We start from the raw sequence: 19837 nt of genomic DNA, 5'->3' as shown, positions 1-19837 counted from the left end.
GGAACGCTGTGACGTTGCGCCAAAATGACCGTTTATAAACGGTGTGTTGGCAGTGTTATTAGCAATATGACCATTTGAGGCAGGTGGTGGTGGTGGTGGTGCTGGTCGATTGAAAGGATTTTGTCGGCGTGGCGGCGGTTTAGGTGCAGATACAATTGTATTTATAGTTTCGCCAAGCATTTCTACATACACAAACATTGACAGCAACAACAATAATATGCAATAGAGACAACTATAACCAATTACATATATACAAAACGATTCAACTTACTATTACGTGAACCCTCAATCTCCTCCAGTTGTCTTTGTAGTTCTGCTACCATCAACTTTTTATACTCATACCCTGCACACGTAAGTGATTTCATCCAGGTTTCCATACTTTCCTGTGATTCCGCACATAGTATATAAGTGCGATTACCATTAAAAGCTATTTCAAAACAATACTGATCACTTTCTTCCGATAATTCTAGTCGTGCCAAATAAAAGGAAAATCAAACACTTCATTATACTAATCGAATTCATATGTCATTTTATTGAATACTCTTACCAATTGTACAACCTTCAACTATAATTAGTCCCAGGGGCTCCTTATCTCCTTTACGCTCAAAATAGAATAACAAATTTCCTTTCAGCACAAAATAACGTCGTTGAAATGCCTTGTTGACCTCACCTCGCTTACTAAGAAAACCTTCGCAGTCATACGGAGGACTTGTGGCAAAGACGCACAAATTTTTCTCATTAATTTTCATTGTTGTCAAAAGATTTACACTGCTCCACGCTTAAATTAACTCATTAATGCCAAATGATTTAATGCATTTTGACTTTCTTTGACGGATAAAAATAAAATATAAACATAAAAACTACCAGCACGTATCAGAATGTATCGCGATTTGTGCTGATTGAACTTGTTCTCCTTTATTTTCAATTTTCAATTTTGCTATTCACAGTTGCAATGACCTAAACACCCATATTCTGACAGCTTTCAATTTGCAGAAGCTATCGGTCACAGAAAATAAAAATTTTTATTAAACATTTTTAAACACATTATAATTACGGAATAATAGTAAGTTTAATAAGTAAAAAATCTTAAACATTTATTAAAATATATTTCAATATTAAGGTCGTGTGCGAGTTAGGCTAAGTTGCGTTCTAAATGAGGGAAATTCTAAGATGAGCAGATAATGTAGTGATGTGTCGATACGTGTTGATAAATGGCTAAATGTGTGCAGTGCAAAAAATCCTAAAAAATCTCCCATTTGATTTAGCATCAACTTAGCCTAACTCGCACACGACCTAAAAGTGAAAACGTTATTGCCGTGTGCGAGTTCAAGTAAATTGAGGTAAAGTAAATTAAAATTACTTTATCCTAGGGATTTTTGGCGCTGGACTTATGTAAATATTTATATATTTATTTAGTTATTGCAATTATTTATTATATTTGGTTAAAAGTTTTCAAATTTATTTATTTACTTATGAAACGTCTTATAAAATTTTTACAATGGTAACACCTAATTTACCTAATTTTTGTCTAATATACTCTACTCTAAATTCTGGTAAATAAAAACATTCGCTGCCATACCGACATAATTTACTATTTACCTCAATTTACTCAAACTCGCACACGGTCTATATAAAGTTAAACATAATACGAAATGTTCATTTGCCAATAAAGTTTTTTTTTAAGCAAAAAAAATTAATATGGGAATTCTGCATTTGATTTGCATGAGAATAGTTAAGACCATATTTTCAAAACTAATTACCTCTTATGCAAAAGGTTTCCATTGGTCTCAACTCATTTAAAGCGACAAATGTCGAATGCAATCCTTAAAAATAAATTTCCTACAAGAGAAATTGACAAAATTTGATATATTTATTATATATACAAGCTATTTTACGTGCATTCACATTCATTACATTCACATAAGTAGTTTCAGCTGCATTGGAAACATGATATAACAGTACGTTGCGTCACGAGCTACTCGTAGTAAAACTCGAGTAAAATACAAATAAAGTACAAACTAAGAGCATAACACAAATAAAATGCCAGATTACGCTCATTACACGTATTTTCACGAATAAAATCTGATAAAAACAGCTAATAAAATAAATATACAGCGAATAAAAACAGCGAAATAAATTTTGAAAAACAAAGAAAATTTTATAATAATAACTGCAAATATTTTTTAAATACTTTTTATTTTAATAGTGAATTAGAATTCTGTTTTCAGTTAGAGTTAGAATTCATAAAATTTAATTTTAAGTTTTTATTACAGACATAATGGATGAAGGAAAAATTGTATGCGAATTTTGTCTTGCATGTTCGTACGAACAAATCAAATCTATATGTATATGTAATCATATGTGAGTGGTTACAGTTGCTGCGAACAATTCGCGAACAATTCTTATCTTTCTCATGCGAATATTTGAATAAATAAAATATTTTGTTTGAATTTCATGAGTTCGAGAAAAATCGAAGATATTAATAGTGAAATTGAGAGGTGCGTTTATTTTTACGTAACTTTAACTTTATAAATGAAAATAAATTTAAAAACATTTACTATTTAAAGGAAATGGATTTGTGATTTGCCAATATCTTTGTTTGAGTAAGATACAAACTAATAAATAACTTGATAATCAATTTGCCGCAAAATATATTTCATCCTCACTATCCATTTCGATTTCAAAACGAACAAACCAGAACTGTCAGTGTTTTCGCATGAGAAAACATATGTACGAACACGCAAGACAAAATTCAGAAGAAATATAACCGCAACCTAACGTTTTCAAATAACGACAAGAATGTTACGCTCTCTCAACTGGTCTATATATATATATAATAGATCTGTTTTAAGATTTGTCACCATTGTAGTACGACGTGCTTATTCGTGTTAAGCGCATTCAAGAAAGTTGCCTTATTTTAGCGCATTTGTTTTTGCTTTGCGCGTTTATTTTGAGCACTATGTGTTTTATTGAAGCATTCATATCAAAGAAATACACCTTAAATTAATACCGAATTAAAACGGAAGAAAATTATTCATTGCAGCAATTGAGCGTATTTAATTATAAAGAAATACATTTGCTTGTTTTGTACTTTTTAAAAATGTTACAAAATAAACTTTGAAGCTAACTTTTACAGCGATATGTCAATGTCAAATTTCAACAGTTTAATCAGCTTCGGTACTAGTTAATAGCATTAACAGACGAGCGCACTAAATTATCATTAAGCAGCCTTAAATGATCATTTTAAAAATACCCTGACAGACGGTATAAATTATCATTAAGAAGTTGCTGTAAGGAAAATCTCATCCTCCTCCGTCCATTCGTGGCGCTTCAGTTTATTAATTTGATTCATGTAAAATCAAAAGAAATATAAAATATATAAAAAAAATATGATATATATAAAAATATAACGAGTACTTACAATGTTTCCAAATATGTTTTGTTTACATTTTGACAACCAAATAGCTTGAAATTTGTTCCATTTTTTATTTTGTTTCATTCGCATATGCAGCATTACCATTTCTATAAACCTAAATGACGAATAAATTGGGTTAAATTCGGTCATTTAATGACCATAAATGATCATTTAAAACTGCTAAATGAGCAAATAAATTATAATTTAGCCCCTTAATGATAATTTAGCTCCCGTCTGTCAATGCTATAAGTTTAATGAACCTCGTTAACTTGTTTTATAAATCGTTCATAATCATCAGTTATGTCCTGCTTCGATTTAGGCAGTCGATTGAGAATACCGATTTTATGACATGCATTATGTTCATATTAAAATTGAGGGCGAAAAGTAATATTCGTTTCATACTGCATTCATACTACATATTTTTTTCACACAATACAACACTGGTTAATGTTTTTTTATATGAAAAATGGTATTATAAACGAATGCCGGCATTATTTCATATTTAGTGGTAAAAGCCAATTGTTGAGTGTGGGATTGATTTGAGCTCCAAAAATAATTTTTAGTGTTTTTTCCTGTTAAACAGTTTATAAAATATACTCGAAACTGTAAGTTAACTTAATTGTTTTGAAATGCTGATAATATTTTTATTAGATATATATTTTTATAGTAACAATTTTTTAGCGGAATCTTGTAATTTCTCTAAACTCTGAATAACAACAAACATCAAGATGACATACGTTTTAACAGAAATAGCCATGGAAATGATGGGCCTTAAGTTCTATGACATGGACGGTGATTTTTGTGAAACTAATTTTCAAGGTGAGGATAATAAATGCAAAGACAAGCCAAATTTGCTTCAGGAACTTGGGTTAAAGCGTGATGCACAAGGTAGGCTTGTGAATGACTCTGATAACGATGAGGAGCAGCCAACCACTTCAAGTCGTGCAAAAAAACAAACCCAGTTTACTAGCAAATCTGTTAATGAAGCTCCGGCTAAGGCAGCAAAAAATACAGCTACAGCAGATGTGAAAAACATCACACTCAAGCCAACTACAAAATCCGAAACTGAAAATATTAAGAAACTACAAGCAGGCGTTGGGAAAATGAGCAAAGAAACATCGCCTTTACAGATTCCAACTGAAAAAGTTGCTCCTGGAATGAAGCATTCAAAAGTCGCTTCACAGGACGCAATTACTAAAGTTGCACCTGGTAATGTCAAAGTCATTAATGATTCTAACGGCATTATAGATGTTCAAATAATTACAAAAAAGTTTCCAATACCTGCTTCGACGAGTTTGATTAAAAAAGATGCTGTTGGCAATGTAAAAGTCGGTAATGCAAACGTACAGAAAACTGAAGTGAAGCCACCAACAGCCGCTTCACAAGGTGCAGTTAAAGTTGCTCCTGGTAGTCTTAAAGTCGCTAATAGTTCCAACGACAATGTGAATGTTCAAAAAATTACAGAACAGCTACCAATAACCGCTTCAATAGATGTGTTTAATAAAGTTGCTACTGATAATGCAAAAGTCGCTAATGAGGGTAGCGAGGGTATAAATGAACAGAAAACTGGAAAAGACCTATCAATAGTCGCTTCAAATGCTACAATTAAGAAAGTTGTTCCTATCGATGCAGAATCTGCTAAGTATTCGAATGATACTATGAAGGAAGAGAAAACTGAATTAATGCAAAAAACAGTTGCTTTGAAGGACACAACTAAACAAATAGCTACTGAACCCAAAAAACAATACAAGTTAAAAGAGAATCCAATCTTAAACGAGCCAGAACATATTGATTTTGATGCTGAACTTTATAATATGTTACCAGAAGACTTACATGAAACAAAATATTCTGAATTGAATTTATGTACTGATAAACCTATGAACGATACCACTTCACCTGGTAAGAAGGGGCCATTTATTTCTGTTAGATCTGATTTGGTTGGTCCAAACGGGACACCAGTTTGTAAAAGATCGAACTCCTTGTTGGAGAAAACAAATGTTGAATTTAAGGGATTGCGGGATTTTCTTATAAAACATAAAACTGATTACATTAATATTAATGGCAATATACATCATCGTATGGGCTTGATGGGAACTTATACACCAGAAAGATTCATGCAACCACATTTAGAGTGTGTGGAAAAACATTTGCAAAAGGAAGTAGATTTGCTACAAAAATATCGGCGTGTGCTGAAAGATTCTTTGGCAAAGAACAATCCACTCGAGTACAACAGGATCTTTACCCGTTACAATATCCGCAAGCGTGCGGGAATTGAATAAAAACAGTTGATGCTACTAAAATATATTGTCTTTGTTATTAATTTTTTTGATTTAATTTTTTCTATACATAATTTTTTTTATATTTAATTTTTTTTATATTGTATTTATATATTTATTATTTTCTTTTATTTTTAACTTTTAAAAATTTAATATTTTTTTATTTATACTTTTTACGAGTATTTATTTTTTTTATTTACATATTTTTTATTTATATTTAGTTAAGTTATATTTTTTTTTTTATTACATTTAATTTTTATTTATATATGTTTGTATTTATTTTTATTTTAAATTTACTTTTATTTTATTGTTTTTTTTTAGTTAATTTTTTTCTTTGATTAAATTTATTCATTTAGATCTAAGTTTGTTGAGTCGCTATATGACTTAAAATTGTTCCTTAATATTTGAAGTGAAATATACATCTTTTAAAAAAATGTATACATATACATATATAAATATAAATATAATTATAATTATAAGAAAACAGATCAAGTGCTGATTAAATAATATATAAGTAAAAAAAACACAACACCTTATGTACAATGGTATACCAAAATAATTAGCTAATGGAATTATATTATTTTATAACGTTTAAATTATTATTTTTAATTTTTTTTTGATAATAATAACTAAATAACTAAAACTAAATATATTAAGTAAAAACTTTAAAATTAAGTTTGAAAAAATTTTTAAATATATATTAAATTATTTATATTTGATATATAAAAAATATATAAAAGCCTAAATACATTTCAATGAAAATTAAAGTATTAAAAATTTAAGTTGTGCTATATATAACTATATACATATTTTGCTACTTGAATACTTTTTTCCTCAATTATTTTCGTATTATTTTATAACTATTGAAAATATACATTTTTGAATTTTTGAATTAAGCAATACGATACATAAAAAATTAAAATTTAACATGAAGAAAAGTAATCAGTCATAATAATGACTTTTTTTAACAAATTCTATTAATTAAATTATTAAATTTTTTATTTTAAATAAACACAATAGTTTAAAAAAAATGATTTAAAACTAAAGTTTTGGTGAATATAAATCACATTTTGTCAATATAAGAAATGACTTTAAATTTGGGAAAAATGACCACAAAAATTATATACTTTATATATTAAATTATATTATTTGAAAACAAAATTATAAAAAACTATATTACTTTTCATAATTTCTTTATATTTTCATATTTTTTTATATTATTTTTTACATTTTTTATATATTTCATACTTTTTTATATATTATTATGGCGTGAATATTATCGTTATAATAATTATTATTGTGTATTATGGTCTTAATTATAATTATTGCAATTGTAATTTTTTTAAACATTTTTATTAACATAAATAATAGTTATTATTAGTATTGTTGATATAAACAATATTTTTTAATAATATTATATTATTAATAAAAATATTATAATAAAAATATCAATGTCAATAATAATTATTGTAACAATATTTCATTGAATAGATGCTATTTGCTTAAACAAATTCTTTTTTTAAACTATAAATAAAACATTTTAATTTTATTATTACAATATGAATGTGTTTTATTTTAAGATTTTGTCAAAACATTATTAAGATGTCAATATTGTTCATCTAGCAAGTAATTTTCTATGCAAATGTCTGGGTTTGTCTAGTATGCCTCTGAAATATGGACCTTAGAAGAAGAATCTTTTTTGTCAACAGCGCAAGTGGTTTTCAAAAATGCATTGTAAATGCTTTCTCACAGTGTATTTTATGAAGCAGGAAAAAACGTCACTTAGATATCATAAGCGTCGAGTAGGACTGATCGCTTCTGTAACCATATCAATATTACCCTGTTTTTATTGCTCTTTTAACCCGTGGATAGCTATATAGCCGGAAACATGAATGGAATTACAAATCCTAATACATAGGTTAGGATATGGTTGGGGGATGATAGAATGAGAAAAAGAAACTTTATTTGGGATAAAGAGAATGTGTGACTGAGTAGTTAATTAAAACTATCATTGGTGGTGCGGAAAAATCAAATGGGTCTCAAAGATTAATATGGTCAAATTATTTTACAAAATGGCCAAAGATTAATAAAGTTGAAATTAGTGTGTATATTAAGACAAAAGAACAGATGGGCTGCACCGTAAGGAATAGAGCTACAGTTAGGGTAGACATTAAATATAAACGTATAGATGTCTTGTTTTATGTATTTGTTGTAATAGTTTCTGCCTTTAGAAATTTTAACGTACTCACTAGCTTACAAAGTAATAAACATAAGTGACTATTCGAGGTTATTGTTATTCGAGCTTATTATTTTTGCTTTATGCTTTCTACAGTTAAAGGAGGCCGTTTTTACAGTGCTCTCTTTATACCATTCCAGTTCTACGCTATTGAAAAATCTAACAACTAATGCAAGTTTGTATTTATTTTTTAAACAAGATAATCATATAACTAAGTGACAAGAAAGTATTGATTCATGAGATATTTGACTCTTTGAATTTGGTTTGAATATTAGTTAATATTAGCCGGGGGATTTAAGATCCCAAACCGTGTGTAATTGATTCTGTGTCTATCCGCAGCTGGACTTCCAAATAGTATGTCTTGTATTTTTGTCTGATCCTTAGGATAGCGCTTACTTTAATCATCATTAATTAACCCTATTTTTCTCAGTTGGTGTTGGTGTTTGAGTTTACAGTAAACTGTCATATGTGTTAATTCGAAAATCGTTTATGCTGATGTCTAAAATAGTTTCAACTTAATTTGTTATGGGTTGATTAGCCTCTTTTGCTTTGCTGGATATAGTTTGATCTTTTTGAAAGTGAGTAAATCAGTTTTCGAACTGAGCTGGTTTTTAATCTACTGTTAACTTCACAGAATGTTTCGGTATCTATAAATACAGTACGTACGGCCAAGTAATGATGTTGTTCTTAATGAAACCTTAACATTTGAAGAAGTACAAACAGTTGAAAAATTTAAACAATTTGGAGCAGTGAAAGAAATATAACTGGCACAACCATTTTGAAATTAATAAAATAGGGTTGACGTGGTTATTGGAAAAGATTTATATCCAAAGATTTTACAAGAGAATATTGTCAAGTATGAACAATTGTTGTGCCTGGCTTTTATGATGTCTTCTACATCTACAGCTACACTATTTGCGATGGCAACTCTGGACAAAATGGAAATTTTATTAGGCAAAACACGTAATAAAATTTAGAATTAAAATTTAAAAAAAGGAATAATAATTCTTTGCAATTATTGGTGAGATATTTTTTTTGCAATATTGTGAAAAAAAATGATTTTTTATGCTTTTTAACAGTAAAATAATAAATAGAAAAATAATTCATTTGTTACGAACAATAACGACACGAAATACGAATAATTAACGAAATCATTTGTTGACAGTTAACTAGAAATTTCGTATGTTCTTCCACAAGTCGTTCACAATAGACAAATTTTTAGTCTTGGCAACCATGTGATTTGAGTTGCTTATTAATTAAGCGATTTCAAAAAGGTTGGACTAAATAATTCTGCAGTGTTGTTCTTTCATATGTTATTTTTAATATATGCAGTTATTCTTTTGTGATATGCTTACAAAAGAAAAGGCTTGATAATATTTTTATGAAAGCTAAAATTAAGGTTAAAAATAATATGTAAATAAGTAAATGTGGAAATAAAGTATTGATCATTTAATGAACTATAACATAATATATGTAATATATTATAATATATATAAGAAGTTATATATATTTAATATATTATAACATTTAGTGCTATAATTGTGTTTTATGCACTTACATTCTTATAATTAATAAATATATGGATAGATATTTTAAACTTATATTCGCTTCAGATTGCATTCATACTACATATTTTTTTTACACATTCCAACACTGGTAAATTTTTTTTTAATTTGAAAAACGGTACTTAACCGAATGCCGGCATCTTTTCATATTTAGTGGTAAAAGCCCATTGTTGAGTGTGAGATTGATTTGAGCTTCAAAAATAATTTTTAGTGTTTTTTCCTGTTAAACAGTTTATAAAATATACTCGAAACTGTAAGTTAACTTAATTGTTTTGAAATGCTGATAATATTTTTAGTAGATATATATTTTTATAGTAACTAGTAAAGTAAATATTATATATATATATATATTTTTATAGTAACAATTTTTTAGCGGAATCTTGTAATTTCTCTAAACTCTGAATAACAACAAACATCAAGATGACATACATTGTAACAGAAATAGCCATGGAAATGATGGGCTGTAAGTTCTATGACATGGACGGTGATTTTTGTGAAATTAATTTTCAAGGTGAGGATAATAAACGCAAAGACAAGTCAAATTTGATTCTGGAACTTGGGTTAAAGCGTGATGCACAAGGTAGGCTTGTGAATGATTCTGATAACGATGACGAACAGCCAACCAATTCAAATCATGGAAAAAAACAAACCCAGGCTGCCAGCAAATCTGTCAAGCCAACTACAAAATCCGAAACTGAAAATATTAAGAAACTACAAGCAAGCGTTGGGAAAATGAGCAAAGAAACATCGCCTTTACAGATTCCAACTGAAAAAGTTGCTCCTGGAGTGAAGCAACCAAAAGTCGCTTCACAAGGGGCAATTACTAAAGTTGCAACTGGTAATGTCAAAGTCATTAATGATTCTAACGGCGGTATAGATGTTCAAATAATTACAAAAAAGTTTCCAATACCTGCTTCGACGAGTTTGATTAAAAAAGATGCTGTTGGCAATATAAAAGTCGGTAATGCAAACGTACAGAAAACTGAAGTGAAGCCACCAACAGCCGCTTCACAAGGTGCAGTTAAAATTGATCCTGGTAGTCTTAAAGTCGCTAATAGTTCCAACGACAATGTGAATGTTCAGAACATTACAGAACAGTTACCAATAACAGCTTCAATAGATGCGTTTAATAAAGTTGCTACTGATAATGCAAAAGTCGCTAATGAGGGTAGCGAGGGTATAAATGAACAGAAAACTGGAAAAGACCTATCAATAGTCGCTTCAAATGCTACAATTAAGAAAGTTGTTCCTATCGATGCAGAATCTGTTAAGGATTCGAATGATACTATGAAGGAAGAGAAAACTGAAGTAATGCAAAAAACAGTTGCTTTGAAGGACGCAACTAAACAAATAGCTACTGAACCCAAAAAACAATACAAGTTAAAAGAGAATCCAATCTTAAACGAGCCAGAACATATTGATTTTGATGCTGAACTTAATAATATGTTACCAGAAGACTTACATGAAACAAAATATTCTGAATTGAATTTATGTACTGATAAACCTATGAACGATACCACTTCACCTGGTAAGAAGGGGCCATTTATTTCTGTTAGATCTGATTTGGTTGGTCCAAACGGGACACCAGTTTGTAAAAGATCGAACTCCTTGTTGGAGAAAACAAATGTTGAATTTAAGGGATTTCGGGATTTTCTTATAAAACACAAAACTGATTACATTAATATTAATGGCAATATACATCATCGTATGGGTTTGATGGGAACTTATACACCAGAAAGATTCATGCAACCACATTTAGAGTGTGTGGAAAAACATTTGCAAAAGGAAGTAGATTTGCTACAAAAATATCGGCGTGTGCTGAAAGATTCTTTGGCAAAGAACAATCCACTCGAGTACAACAGGATCTTTACCCGTTACAATATCCGCAAGCGTGCGGGAATTGAATAAAAACAGTTGAGGCTATTAAAATATATTGTCTTTGTTATTAATTTTTTTGATTTAATTTTTTCTATACATAATTTTTTTTATATTTAATTTTTTTTATATTGTATTTATATATTTATTATTTTCTTTTATTTATAACTTTTAAAAATTTAATATTTTTTTATTTATACTTTTTACGAGTATTTATTTTTTTTATTTACATATTTTTTATTTATATTTAGTTAAGTTATATTTTTTTTTTTATTACATTTAATTTTTATTTATATATGTTTGTATTTATTTTTATTTTAAATTTACTTTTATTTTATTGTTTTTTTTTAGTTAATTTTTTTCTTTGATTAAATTTATTCATTTAGATCTAAGTTTGTTGAGTCGCTATATGACTTAAAATTGTTCCTTAATATTTGAAGTGAAATATACATCTTTTAAAAAAATGTATACATATACATATATAAATATAAATATAATTATAATTATAAGAAAACAGATCAAGTGCTGATTAAATAATATATAAGTAAAAAAAACACAACACCTTATGTACAATGGTATACCAAAATAATTAGCTAATGGAATTATATTATTTTATAACGTTTAAATTATTATTTTTAATTTTTTTTTGATAATAATAACTAAATAACTAAAACTAAATATATTAAGTAAAAACTTTAAAATTAAGTTTGAAAAAATTTTTAAATATATATTAAATTATTTATATTTGATATATAAAAAATATATAAAAGCCTAAATACATTTCAATGAAAATTAAAGTATTAAAAATTTAAGTTGTGCTATATATAACTATATACATATTTTGCTACTTGAATACTTTTTTCCTCAATTATTTTCGTATTATTTTATAACTATTGAAAATATACATTTTTGAATTAAGCAATACGATACATAAAAAATTAAAATTTAACATGAAGAAAAGTAATCAGTCATAATAATGACTTTTTTTAACAAATTCTATTAATTAAATTATTAAATTTTTTATTTTAAATAAACACAATAGTTTAAAAAAAATGATTTAAAACTAAAGTTTTGGTGAATATAAATCACATTTTGTCAATATAAGAAATGACTTTAAATTTGGGAAAAATGACCACAAAAATTATATACTTTATATATTAAATTATATTATTTGAAAACAAAATTATAAAAAACTATATTACTTTTCATAATTTCTTTATATTTTCATATTTTTTTATATTATTTTTTACATTTTTTATATATTTCATGCTTTTTTATATATTATTATGGCGTGAATATTATCGTTATAATAATTATTATTGTGTATTATGGTCTTAATTATAATTATTGCAATTGTAATTTTTTTAAACATTTTTATTAACATAAATAATAGTTATTATTAGTATTGTTGATATAAACAATATTTTTTAATAATATTATATTATTAATAAAAATATTATAATAAAAATATCAATGTCAATAATAATTATTGTAACAATATTTCATTGAATAGATGCTATTTGCTTAAACAAATTCTTTTTTTAAACTATAAATAAAACATTTTAATTTTATTATTACAATATGAATGTGTTTTATTTTAAGATTTTGTCAAAACATTATTAAGATGTCAATATTGTTCATCTAGCAAGTAATTTTCTATGCAAATGTCTGGGTTTGTCTAGTATGCCTCTGAAATATGGACCTTAGAAGAAGAATCTTTTTTGTCAACAGCGCAAGTGGTTTTCAAAAATGCATTGTAAATGCTTTCTCACAGTGTATTTTATGAAGCAGGAAAAAACGTCACTTAGATATCATAAGCGTCGAGTAGGACTGATCGCTTCTGTAACCATATCAATATTACCCTGTTTTTATTGCTCTTTTAACCCGTGGATAGCTATATAGCCGGAAACATGAATGGAATTACAAATCCTAATACATAGGTTAGGATATGGTTGGGGGATGATAGAATGAGAAAAAGAAACTTTATTTGGGATAAAGAGAATGTGTGACTGAGTAGTTAATTAAAACTATCATTGGTGGTGCGGAAAAATCAAATGGGTCTCAAAGATTAATATGGTCAAATTATTTTACAAAATGGCCAAAGATTAATAAAGTTGAAATTAGTGTGTATATTAAGACAAAAGAACAGATGGGCTGCACCGTAAGGAATAGAGCTACAGTTAGGGTAGACATTAAATATAAACGTATAGATGTCTTGTTTTATGTATTTGTTGTAATAGTTTCTGCCTTTAGAAATTTTAACGTACTCACTAGCTTACAAAGTAATAAACATAAGTGACTATTCGAGGTTATTGTTATTCGAGCTTATTATTTTTGCTTTATGCTTTCTACAGTTAAAGGAGGCCGTTTTTACAGTGCTCTCTTTATACCATTCCAGTTCTACGCTATTGAAAAATCTAACAACTAATGCAAGTTTGTATTTATTTTTTAAACAAGATAATCATATAACTAAGTGACAAGAAAGTATTGATTCATGAGATATTTGACTCTTTGAATTTGGTTTGAATATTAGTTAATATTAGCCGGGGGATTTAAGATCCCAAACCGTGTGTAATTGATTCTGTGTCTATCCGCAGCTGGACTTCCAAATAGTATGTCTTGTATTTTTGTCTGATCCTTAGGATAGCGCTTACTTTAATCATCATTAATTAACCCTATTTTTCTCAGTTGGTGTTGGTGTTTGAGTTTACAGTAAACTGTCATATGTGTTAATTCGAAAATCGTTTATGCTGATGTCTAAAATAGTTTCAACTTAATTTGTTATGGGTTGATTAGCCTCTTTTGCTTTGCTGGATATAGTTTGATCTTTTTGAAAGTGAGTAAATCAGTTTTCGAACTGAGCTGGTTTTTAATCTACTGTTAACTTCACAGAATGTTTCGGTATCTATAAATACAGTACGTACGGCCAAGTAATGATGTTGTTCTTAATGAAACCTTAACATTTGAAGAAGTACAAACAGTTGAAAAATTTAAACAATTTGGAGCAGTGAAAGAAATATAACTGGCACAAACATTTTGAAATTAATAAAATAGGGTTGACTTGGTTATTGGAAAAGATTTATATCCAAAGATTTTACAAGAGAATATTGTCAAGTATGAACAATTGTTGTGCCTGGCTTTTATGATGTCTTCTACATCTGACTTCTACAGCTTTTTTACTGCATTTAAGCAAATTAATAAACCAAATATTTAATTACTATGACTATTTCAAGTAATGCGAAGAAAAAAAAATGTATTCTTATTATATATAAGAATTTGACAAAATAGACGAAGCGATGTGCAATGTTATCGCTGATCTTCCGAAATGAAATCATTCACGTCTCACTTTCAATGCCTCAGTTTGCCTGTTCGTGATGATACTAGTAACCCCAGAGAGTGAGATAAAAAAAACTGGGTTATGTATTATGCCTCGGACAAAATGAAGGACCTACTAACTGAAAAATACAATGAAAAAAATAATTTAAAAATAATTGAAAAAAAAAAACAAATTTAAGCGTTACATAATTGTGATTTATTTTGATATATATTTTAGTAATACATTTCAAGGTATAACATAAAACACAGACATAAAAATAAAAATAAAGTAATAATTCATATTCTACAAACAATATAATATATCAAAATATATAATTACAATTGTATTATAATAAAATCTATAATATATTTAACATGTTGTGAAACTAAACCAATGAAATTTTCTTAATTTCAATTATGAAGTTTTCATAATATCACTTCATGATATAAATACATATTGTAATATATATATAAATAATATATTATATCATAAATTATTACAGTTTTATAATTTGCTGTGTAAATTTATACATGATTACAATCTTCTTTTTGTATAATACGATAAGACAAAATTAAATGTAATACAATTGAGTTATATACTTAAGATTAACTATAATATTTTTATGAAAGCTAAAATTAAGGTTAAGAATAATATGTAAATAAGTAAATAAGTGAATGTGGAAATAAAGTAATGAATATATAATGAACTATAACACAATATATGTAATATATTATAATATATATAAGAAGTTATATATATTTAATATATTATAACATTTAGTTCTATAATTGTGTTATATTCACTAACATTCTTTTAATTAATAAAAAAATTAAATAGACTATAATTTGGATACATATTTTAAATTTATATTATTTTTATGATATATCTAAATGTGTAATAACACAAAGCAATATTGTAATATAGAATATAAAGAAATGAAACAAAATATAGAAATGAATATATAATATTCGACCACATAATATATTACAATATATATAGGAAGTTATATATATTAAATATATTATAACATTTTTTTTGCAAAATATTATTATATTCACTCTATATTAATATATAATTATAATCATTTCTGTTTTCATAACTGAAATTAAATGTAATATTAATATTTGTATGGTTAATAAGATTATTAAAAAGTTAAATAAAAATAAAATAAAGTACTTTTTAATTAATTAATTAATATATGATTATGTGTAATTTTTTTTTATAATACGATAAAATTAAATATTATAATACTGTTGCAACAAAAAATATATAAAAAAATAAATTTAATTATAAATAGAATTGAATTTGCAGTTATCTTACCACACAAAATATGTAAGATATATTATAATATTTATTAAAATATATATATTTAATATATTATACTTATTCATAAAATGTGTTTTATTACATGTACTATAATTCATTTCTTATAACTACACCTTCAATTAGAAACATCAGTATTTTTATAAATATATATATGTAATAAATACTATTTTATTTAATCATGCCAGATTTATTTAAGGTTATCATATATAATAAATATATATATAATATACATATATATAATATATAATAAATATATATATAATATACATATATATAATATACATATATATAATACATAATATATATATATATATAATATATATAAATTATATATATAATAACAAGTTCTATTAACTGTATATATATATGTGTAATAAATATACAATATTATAATATATATATGTATGATATACAAATATTTAATTGAACATATATAGACATATCTATCAATAATTGTAACGTAAATATAAATATTCTGTATGTAGTTATAAATACTAATAAGTTATATAAAATAATACAGTATAAATTATAATATATATAATAATGCTACATTATAAATTATTGTATATAAGGATAGTACATTACAAATTATTGTTTATAATAATAGTATATTATAAATTATTATATAGAAGTATATTTAAATATTGTTAAAAAAATGCAAAATAAATATTAAAATTTTAATCAAATTAAATGAATAGTATAATGTATAGCCAGAATTATACATTAATGAAGTCATTAAGGTGCGGTTTCAACCATCTCATTTTCATTTTTGAGTAAGACACTACAGCAATCCTTCACAGAATGATACAAAACATTTTTTATTTGCAATTTATCCGCGTGATTTGCGTGTGATTTAGGTAGCCTGCGGAATTCGTTCAATAGTCCAAGGCAGTTTCCAATGTTTTCGGGAGACACAAAATCTTCAGCAACTTTTACACAATTATTCAAATTCTGCACTTGATGCGGAGCTCCTGCTGGAATAAATACTGCTTGTCCCATTCTTTGTAGTATAGTAGTTGTTTTTATATTGTGAGATAATAATAGGCGGTGACGTAACGATCTATCAAGATAAAAACATTGATCGTGAATGGGATCTTTGACATTCTTAAATTTGGGTTGAGCCTTCGCTACAGGCCATAATATTTGACGTATTTTTTCGGCATCGTTGGGATGCCAAATATGCCAAATAGCTGCAGGAGTTGCCGATTTTGGTTGAAAAACTCTTTGTTCTGCAAACGAAATGCGATTTGTTTTGATAATAGAATTAACTTCTGCAGCTACTCTTTCGCCTTCTTCACCAGTAAATGAATGGACATACATTAATATGTTAACTGCATCGGATATGTCAATATGTACATTTGTTGTGGCTTTACTTGGAAATTCTGTTACACCATATGCGTTATACATCTTTGGGCCCAAATCTGGTGGAACAAAAGACTTTGGCAAGCTGCTAGCCATATTTAAAGTACCTTCGCGTAATGTATACTTTGACACGGGTAATAACGATAGCCAATGTTCATAGTGGCTGGGAAGAATCTTGGCAAAATCATCGTTTGGTGGCCAATCTTTAATTTTAAGTATCATTGGTCTGTTAAAGAAGTCTTTCATTCTACGCATTGAATTTTCGAAGCCTTGCCAGAAGATACGCATTTTACGACCTTTTATTTTATTATTAGTCATACAGTTGACTAAATCGACGTTGACGTCACCAAACTTTTGCTCAAAATATTCTGGCGTCCAGATTGAATAATCCAATTTTACAGCCAATTTTTGTATAATAATTGATTTACACACTTTCCATCTGCTTTGAAATTTCTTGATTGCCCTATCGGCAGCGGTTTTAGGTTTTTCGACTTTTCTTCTTCGAGGTGTGTCAAGTGTCGCGTCATACTTTTCGAATTCCGTGCACTCACAGTTTTGTATTTGTTTGTGAAATGTACGTATTTCATGCATTTTACGCACTAGGTCTTTAAATATATCACTAGGTATTATATAACATGGTACAAGTTTTTCTGCATTTCTGCACTTTCTGTACATACAGGTGACTTTAATACCTCTTATTAGTGCTCCACGTTCTTGAACACAATCCACGCACATAATAAATCCGCATTCTCCGCATATATAATGAACATTGAAAATTGTTGTTGCACAGGTGTCGCACATTTCACGCACATTAGGGATTATATTTCTTTTCGCCAGCTCTATTCCTTCATTCCTTAATTTACTAATGGTTTGCATTTCTTTTTGCCAGAGTTTACAAAAGTGATCGCCTATATGATCTAGTATGTAAAGACTGTCTGCTATATTTAAATTGGCATTTGTGGGTTCTAGCGGTTGAAAAACAGATTCATCACCTTTATTTAATGTATCATTTTCTTTCAAAAAACCAATAGCTTTTACTGTGCCATCTGGCATAACTCTCACTTTACGAAAATTCAGGAAACGACAAAACTTTTTGTCCATTTTACTTGATTTTTTCTTTTTACTACAATCAATACATAGGGAAATACGTGATTCCTGCAGCTTAGCACATACGTCATATTGTAAGGCTATATTAAGATTTTCAAGTGATGGTTTCAAATTTTTGTTCACACTTTTTAAAGACGATGATGGGTTAAGGTCCAAGTCATCATCTTGTTGCCGTTTATGCTCTGGGTCATCACTTTCATCTATTTTTATTCTTTTAGAAAGTGAATGATCTAAAATAGTTATTAAGAAATACACATATTAAAAAATACAATTACTAAAGAATACAGTTGTACGAAACAGTTATACAAACAGTTATATATTATACACTTATAGAATACAGTTATAGTACACAATTACTGAAATACTGACATGAGCCACTGTTGTTCTTATCATCACGGCTTGAACTCACAGCTTCTGGCACTGACTCTAGCACTGGCTCTGGCTCTGGCTCGAGCACTGGCTCTGGCTCTAGCACTGGCTCTGGCTCTGGTTCTAGCACTCGCTCTGGCTCTGGTTGTGGCTTTGGTCCTGGTTCTGATACTAGGTCTTCCAGAGCCAGGATTGCGCGTTCATCGATGTAATCTGCAAAAAAAAAAAACATAATTAAAAAAAAAGACATTAGTTCGGTTTAATTTCTAACCAGCATCACTGTGACGCGATCCTGAGCAACTAATAATATCAGACTCATCATTAATGTCACACATTTTTATTTCAATTATAAATATAATAGAAATGATAACAATGACTATAAGAATTTTAAATTTTACACAAAGAAGTTTAGTATATGTCCAAACGTTTTGCACTAAAAACGGATAGAAAATCAAAGAACCCATGAACCACAAAAATGTACGGCAAAATGGTGCTGCCGCTATTTAAAAAGTTTGAAAACCGTTCGAAAATATAAATATATGCCCTGCTAACAGTGGGTAAAATTCACATTTTACTTGACTAAATAAAAAATTCAATTAATGTTTTAATATAATAATAAATTTGTACTAATAAAAATATAATATTACGCTTCTAAATAACTATCAATTATATTTTATGAATTATAGTTTTTAGTTGGTACCAGTGATTATTAAAATAATATATAAAATAAATTTATACATTTTATAAATTTACATATTTATAATATATAATGTATTTATTTATATATCTTAAACTATCCAAAATATTTTGATATTATAATAGTATATGATCAGCCATAGTCTATGTTTAAAAAGAATAGCTGAAGTTGAAGTGAAAGTGGGTAAAATCAAAGTCTTAAATTTATAAAGCCTAATTATTGATTTTTTTAATTAAATGAAGTAATAATTATTATTATATTATACGTTATTAAATTAAAATTAAATAAAAAAT

At 27.3% G+C, this 19837-nt stretch overlaps 4 protein-coding genes across 6 annotated transcripts in view; 2 read left to right on the top strand and 2 right to left on the bottom strand.

Annotated features, from left to right (window-relative positions):
* LOC119688414 (sesquipedalian-1-like) overlaps window positions 1–992 on the bottom strand; it is a 22468-nt gene extending 21476 nt beyond the window's left edge. Inside the window, exons 1-3 of the mRNA XM_038103095.1 lie at window positions 548–992; window positions 272–466; window positions 6–182 (exon numbers count right to left, since the gene is read on the bottom strand). Coding sequence (XP_037959023.1) covers window positions 6–182; window positions 272–466; window positions 548–749 — 574 coding nt within the window. The 5' untranslated portion in view covers window positions 750–992. The remainder of the gene's footprint in view (window positions 1–5; window positions 183–271; window positions 467–547) is intronic.
* Window positions 993–3896: 2904 nt separating this feature from the next.
* LOC119662715 lies at window positions 3897–5701 on the top strand. 2 transcript variants are annotated; one of them, XM_038072412.1, is made up of 2 exons: window positions 3897–4020; window positions 4097–5701. In XM_038072412.1, the coding sequence occupies exon 2, from the start codon at window positions 4144–4146 to the stop codon at window positions 5692–5694; it is 1551 nt and encodes a 516-aa protein (XP_037928340.1). In that variant the 5' UTR covers window positions 3897–4020; window positions 4097–4143; the 3' UTR covers window positions 5695–5701. The 2 variants fall into 2 exon arrangements, with proteins under 2 accessions (XP_037928340.1, XP_037928339.1); XM_038072411.1 differs by having other exon boundaries at window positions 4083–5701.
* Window positions 5702–9654: 3953 nt separating this feature from the next.
* On the top strand, window positions 9655–11409 carry LOC119689252. 2 transcript variants are annotated; one of them, XM_038104043.1, is made up of 2 exons: window positions 9655–9745; window positions 9852–11409. In XM_038104043.1, the coding sequence occupies exon 2, from the start codon at window positions 9913–9915 to the stop codon at window positions 11398–11400; it is 1488 nt and encodes a 495-aa protein (XP_037959971.1). In that variant the 5' UTR covers window positions 9655–9745; window positions 9852–9912; the 3' UTR covers window positions 11401–11409. The 2 variants fall into 2 exon arrangements, with proteins under 2 accessions (XP_037959971.1, XP_037959972.1); XM_038104044.1 differs by having other exon boundaries at window positions 9661–9745; window positions 9866–11409.
* A 5247-nt stretch (window positions 11410–16656) lies between these two features.
* On the bottom strand, window positions 16657–19298 carry LOC119690067 (lysine-specific demethylase 3A-like). Its single transcript, XM_038105056.1, has 3 exons — window positions 19119–19298; window positions 18848–19060; window positions 16657–18708 (listed from the first exon to the last, which is right to left on the bottom strand). The coding sequence occupies exons 1-3, from the start codon at window positions 19180–19182 to the stop codon at window positions 16745–16747; spliced, it is 2241 nt and encodes a 746-aa protein (XP_037960984.1). The 5' UTR covers window positions 19183–19298; the 3' UTR covers window positions 16657–16744.
* Between the last annotated feature and the right edge of the window lie 539 nt (window positions 19299–19837).

Source organism: Teleopsis dalmanni, chromosome X, assembly GCF_002237135.1.
Source record: "Teleopsis dalmanni isolate 2A chromosome X, ASM223713v2, whole genome shotgun sequence".
Lineage (NCBI taxonomy): Eukaryota > Metazoa > Arthropoda > Insecta > Diptera > Diopsidae > Teleopsis > Teleopsis dalmanni.
Note: the sequence above shows the minus strand (reverse complement) of the source record. Positions and strands in the feature narration are given on the sequence as shown.

Excerpts from the sequence above, each read along its gene's own strand:
- LOC119690067 (XM_038105056.1), bottom strand. The coding sequence starts at position 19,182 with ATGTGTGACATTAATGATGAGTCTGATATTATTAGTTGCTCAGGATCG. Across the intron at positions 19,061-19,118 it reads ATCGCGTCACAGTGATGCTG|ATTACATCGATGAACGCGCA; the intron begins GTTAGAAATTAA and ends TTTTTTTTGCAG. Across the intron at positions 18,709-18,847 it reads TAAGAACAACAGTGGCTCAT|ATCATTCACTTTCTAAAAGA; the intron begins GTCAGTATTTCA and ends TAACTATTTTAG.
- LOC119689252 (XM_038104043.1), top strand. The coding sequence starts at position 9,913 with ATGACATACATTGTAACAGAAATAGCCATGGAAATGATGGGCTGTAAG.
- LOC119662715 (XM_038072412.1), top strand. The coding sequence starts at position 4,144 with ATGACATACGTTTTAACAGAAATAGCCATGGAAATGATGGGCCTTAAG.